At 37.6% G+C, this 6,090-nt stretch overlaps 1 protein-coding gene across 1 annotated transcript; it reads left to right on the top strand.

The window, feature by feature from the left end:
- The first annotated feature begins 2,644 nt into the window (after positions 1–2,644).
- LOC147488611 (uncharacterized) lies at positions 2,645–3,741 on the top strand. Its single transcript, XM_086574431.1, has 3 exons — positions 2,645–2,716; positions 2,768–3,082; positions 3,256–3,741. Exons 1-3 carry the CDS (start codon positions 2,645–2,647, stop codon positions 3,739–3,741), a joined length of 873 nt encoding a protein of 290 aa, XP_086430557.1.
- Positions 3,742–6,090: the final 2,349 nt, after the last annotated feature.

Raw genomic sequence — 6,090 nt, 5'->3', positions numbered from 1 at the left:
GCTTAGTCAGCCTCCCAATCGAAGCTTTTCATTAGCCTTTTCACAAACTACAAATCCTTTACCCAATAAAACACAAGAAAAAATAAAATTAGCCTACCTATCTGGATAAGTCTGAGAAATGGGATGAGTGAAGAAAAGAGAAGAGAAATGTAAACAAAAATTAGTTAGTTACTTTAGAAAAAAAAAAAAAAGTTTCCATCCAAAGAAAAGAAAATAAAAAGGAAATAAAATAAAATAAAACTCCAAAAATAGAATAAAAGGAGTAAAAAAGCCAAAATAAAAAGGCTAAAAATGGAAACAAAATGTAGAAGCAAAAGAACAAGGTTTTCTCTAGTTACATAATATGGAGACCCTATTTTCTTAGACTTGTCTTTTTGAATATCCATTTCTTTCCTTCTTTAACCAATACCTGCGCCCCGTATCACCTAATAAAGACCTCTAGCTCAATTATGAATAGGTTGGTGTGATAGTAAGTGGTAGATGTGTTTGATCGACCTTGGCTTGTCATTGAGATTGTGAGGAAAAGTGTGCCCACTGCACACTGGAGTTAGCAAACTTGAGTGGAAAAATCAGAGTGTTATGTGTTTTGACACATTCCTTGTGAGAACCTACTTAGGCACGCTACCCAAAAGTTTAAGAAATGGACCTACCATTGCATTTCATATCATAGTTCATTGTATAGTTGTTTATCTTAAGATGATTTAATTATTATGCATGTATTAGTTTAAGTTTTAGAATGATCATTCTTGTTTAAATACTAGTGAGATGTATAGATCATTGAGACATAAATAAGGAAACAATAGTTTTATTTCTTAGTCGTTGTAGTATAGATGAAGTTTGTGAGTATCTTCACTAGAAAACTCTCACGAGGCTATAACTCATCCACTAGGGAATTCCTAGTGGTTTAAAGCCTTGTTGCATATGGTCAATGCAATCACACTCGGCGAAATGAGATTAGTTAGAACTCCATTTTTGGTCACTTATTCTAATTTCTCATATTTACTTGAGGACAATCAAAATGCTGTTTGGGGGTGGTTTGATAAGAGCCCAAAACTATAGTTTTAACCCCTTTAACAATATTGCTTTAGACCAATTATGTGATTAATAAGTAAGAGTTAGTACACTGTTATCGTGCTTTTGTGTATTTCAGGCATTGGAGTCGAATATGTGCAGAAATGCATCCCTTTTGTGAGATAAAGGAGCAAGGGTTGGTTGCTAAGAAGTTCTATGATAAAAGGTGAAGATTCAAGGAGAAAAAACCTTTTTAAAGCCCGGTCAAAGCTGAAAAGTCAAAGTCGATGCGGGCAAAAACAACGTATAAAAGTCAATAGAACCTCCAAAGGCCGTATCTTTGGACTCAAATATCGGAATTGGGCCTACCTTATGTCAAAACGACCGGCTCGGAAATAGCTTTCCAATGGTCTAAGCCTTGACCTAATCAGAGGAGAAGTAGGCAAAAGTCCATGGAAGTCAAATCCAGCTAAAAAGGCCTCTGTGGACTGAAGAAATTGGGTTTTGGGCTCGATTTTCCGACCCAAAACATGGATCCTCAGCCCATGCATGAAAAAGTGGATCTGGTCTCCTCCATTTGTATGGAGAAGACTTAACTCTTAAGATTACTTAGATCTAGATTAGAGAATTAGGTTAGACTCCATTAATTAGTTAGAATAGCTTGTTTTAGATCTAGTTTTTACCTTCAATTAATTAGTGTTAGAACAAAGTAGATTATTATTTAGAATCACTATTAGTTTTATAATAAATTATTAGTTTTCATTTCAATTTAGTTATTAATTAAATTCTTATTTAGTTTTAGTTGTTTTAAATTCATAAATTAGGTTGTCTTCATTTTGATTCTTAGACTATTGTTAAAATTAGATTTATAAAGTTTAAATTAGTTATTAAATTATGACTTGTTATTATTGTTCTTGTGTTGGGAATGATAGTATAATGATATTAGGTTAAAACCTCCATTAAAGGAGGTTAAGGAAGCTATGTGAGGATGATTGCTTGTTAGAATAGTTGTTATTTAGAATAGAAATTTCACATCTCATTACTCTCACCATTGTTTTTTGTGTTTGATTAATTGAATTCTATTTAGTCTTGATAGATTAAGTGTGGAATGATTCCGTACTCTATATATTGCATGAATATATATGTGAGAGTAGGAAATAAAATAATTGATACCGTAAGAATGAGGTTAGAGTAATCTAGTTGAGTTTTTACTAGTTAGCAAGGAACAAGGCCAAAATGAAGAAAATCCAATGTCAGCTACTCGAGAAGGACAAGGACATATTACCAACAGTGGTTTGAAACCACAGTGGCAGCTGCAACAACTGACTCCCCCCTCCACCAGGTCCAGATCAAGGCTAAGGACTGGAAAGAGGGTGAACTAAAAGGGTTAAAACTTTGTAGCCAATAAAACTCCAATATTCACGATGAGGTGCATCTTTTGGAATATTTGAGGTATAGGAAATGACAAATCGCAGAATCGATTATCGAAGTTAATCAATAAATGGGAACCTGATATTTTGGGCATAACTGAACCGAAGATCAATCCTCAGGATATGTCTATGTCTTTTCTCCAATCACAAGGTCTGAGTACAACTTTTCATCATAACTCAGGACGAAGTCAGGTTTGTAATCTATGGCTGTTTTGGAAGTCATCATCACTCCTCCTAATCTTCTGCACTGCTCACAACAACAACTCACAGTGGAGGTAGAGGGTGCTATTATCATAATAATCCATGTCCATTGTATCTATATATAGAGGAGACAACTATGGACAGAACTACAGCACATTAGTAATGCTAATATCTTATGGCTCTTAATGGGGGACTTCAATGCTTACTTGAGTTACTCTGAAAAGCAAGGAGCTAACAGACCATCAATAGCAGCAATGAATGACTTTCGAGAATGTGTTAGTACTGCCCATCTTATGGAAGTTCCTTGCAATGGATTTCACCACACATGGTGGAATAAGCAGGTGGGGAGATTTAAAATTGTGGGAAAGTTGGATAGAATGTTTTGTAATGCTCTATGGAATTCCAACTTCCCAAGATGGAACTACAAAGTTTGCAACAGGGTATGTTCGGATCATTCTCCTTTAGTGGGGCGCAGCATAGATATTATGAGACCCAAGAACATACCATTCAAATTCTTTAATATGTGTGCTCTCATCCTTCCTTCAAAGAGGTGGTACAACAGAGTTGGGCAGTTCCTATCCTAGGACACTCGATTTTTGTTCTGACCCAAAAGTTGAAGAGGCTAAAAGGGGTTCTGAAGAGATGGAACAGAGAAGTCTATGGAAACATCAAAGCTAAGGTGGAAGAGGAATCACGGATACTAGAACAGATGCAAGAGCAATTTGATCAAGGAAACATGTCCGAGGGTTTTACTATGCAAATGCTAGATCAAGAAAACAAAGTGGAGGGGCTGCTGGAGCAAGAACAACGATTTTGGAGGCAGAAATCGAGATCAAAATGGGATAATGATTATGATAGAAGTACCAAATTCTTTCATGCCCATGCCAATCTCAAAAGAAGTAAATCAATGATCATTGAAATGAAGAATAATGAAGGGAGTACTATGGACTCTCAAAAAGAGATTGGAGAATTCTTGGTCAAGCACTATTCAGAGAAATTCAAAAAAGTTGAGCATGACATTGACTGGGACCTTATTCACACAATGCCTCAACTCATCTCTGAAGCAGACAATATACTGTCAACATTGCCAACAACTTAAGAAGTCAAAACAGCAGTTTTTCATCTTAATGCGGATAGTTCTGCAGGGCCAGACGACTTCACTGGGTTTTTTTCCCATCACTGCTGGGACATAGTGGAACATGATCTAGTAAGGGTGATAAGCTATTTTTTCAGGCAGTCTAGTTTGCCTTTTGGTTTTAATTCCAACTTCATAGTTTTAATTCCAAAGGAAAGAAATGCAAATCAGGTGAATAAATATAGACCTATATGCCTTTCTAATTTTGTCTACAAGGGGATCACTAAGATTCTTGCTACTAGATTAAGTCCACTAGCTGAATGGATTATCAGCAAGGAGCAATATGGATTCATCCCGAATAGAAACTCATAGCAAGCTATTGGTTTAGCCTCGGAGTTAATCAATGAGCTGCAAACTCCCAGACACGGAGGAAGCATAGCCATAAAGATTGATATCTCTCAAGCCTTTGATACATTGGATTGGGAATTCTTATGGACAGTACTCCCGCAATTGGGATTCTGTGAGACATGGATACAATGGATTAAAGGTGCATTTGCAACCAATTCTTTATCTATCATGCTCAATAGAGGCCCCCAATGTCACTTTACAACACAGCGAGGGCTTAAGCAGGGTGACCCCATCTCTCCCATGTTATTTGCTCTAGATGAGGACTGTTTGAGCAGAAATATCAGCCAACTGGTCCATGAGAAGAAGATTCTTCCAATGGTGGTGAATGCGAAATATTGTAGCCCTTCACATCTTATGTTTGCGGATGATGTGTTCCTTTTCAGCAATGCTCACTTACGATGCATCAAGAATCTGGTTAAGATTTTGAATAGGTATCAGGATTCCTCTGGGCAGCTCATCAACAAGGACAAATGCAAGATCTTTCTCAGTCTTATGAACAATAGAAGAAAGACCCTTATCAGCGGGACTTTGAACATCAATGAAGGTACCCTACTAGAAAAATATCTTGGGGTACCTCTCATCAGCGGGAAAGTAACCAAGGCGGCTCTAACTCCTTTGATCGATAAAATCAGGAAAAGAGTCTCAGGGTGGGCTGGGAAGATGCTATCATTCCAAGAAAGGGTGGTGCTAGCAAGACAGGTTCTCAACAGTATCCCTGTTCACAACATGGCCATTTACAAATGTCCATTCTCAGTAATAAAGGAATGTGAAACCATTATCCGGAACTTTATATGGAGTGGCAATCCAGTGGAAAGGAAGGCAATCACGGTCTCTTGGGAGAAATCATGCAAACCAATTGAAGAAGGAGGATTATAGGGATCAGGCGACTCAAAGATATTAACCTCTCTATGCTTATGAAACAAGCCTGGTGCTTGCTCACAAAGGAAGGGGATTGGTCAATGTTCATGAGAGGTAAATATATAAACAGAGCTAGTGGGTGGTCTAACTACAAAACCTCAACAGTCTAGAAAGGAATCAAATGGGATCTTACCGAAATGGGTCCTCTACATGGATGGGTAGTGGGTAATGGAGAATCTATTAATGTTTGGAGGGAGAATTGGTTAATGCAGAAGCCAATTTATGAATATTTCCAAGAGGAAAGAAAGGGCATCATGAAATTCCAATCCAGACTATGTGAATATATTCAAGATGATCGATGGCAGTTCTCTACTGAAATGATCCAAGTACTATAACACCTTGGAATCGATCTTTCTTTAATACCAAAGCCGGATAGTGCTAAAGAAGATGCCAAAATCTAGATAGCTTCTACCACAGGGCAATTCTTAGTGTCAGCGACGCATGAAGCAATCAGGAAAAAAGTCGCCAAACCACCATGGTGTCGATTCATTTGGAATAGTAAAGTCATTCTTAGAACATAAGGAATCGCATGGAAGCTTGCACATGGGGCAGCTCGAATTAATGATCAGCTACAGTGAAGGAAAATTCAGCTTGCCTCACAATGTTGCATTTGTCTAAACCAAGAGGAATCTCTGGCTCATGTCTTATTTTAATGCTCTTTCGCTAAAAGAGTATGGAAGTATGCAAGGGAAATCTTCAACATTCCGAATGAGCTGTAATCTTTTAATGATGTACAAAAATAAGGTAAGCACTACAGTTCACTGATATTGGACATGTGGAAAGCATGCTCTTTGACAGCCATGGTAAGCCTTTGGAAGAATAGGAATAAGGTGATGTATGACGCTAAGGAGTCAAGCTTCAAGCAAGTGACCTTTTTTACCCGGAGAGCAACAATAAGAGCCCACCACAAATCATCAGGTCACATGGAGAATTTAATACACGATATCAAGGTACTGAAATGCTTTAATCTTCAATACAAACTCCGCAAATCCCCTAAAATCTTGAATGTTATTGTCTCTTACCTCCCCCGGGAATTCTCAAGATTAA

Source organism: Coptis chinensis, chromosome 7 (assembly GCF_015680905.1).
Source record: "Coptis chinensis isolate HL-2020 chromosome 7, ASM1568090v1, whole genome shotgun sequence".
Taxonomy (NCBI): domain Eukaryota; kingdom Viridiplantae; phylum Streptophyta; class Magnoliopsida; order Ranunculales; family Ranunculaceae; genus Coptis; species Coptis chinensis.
The sequence above is the reverse complement of the archived record's forward strand: the minus strand, read 5'-3'. Positions and strand labels throughout refer to the sequence as shown.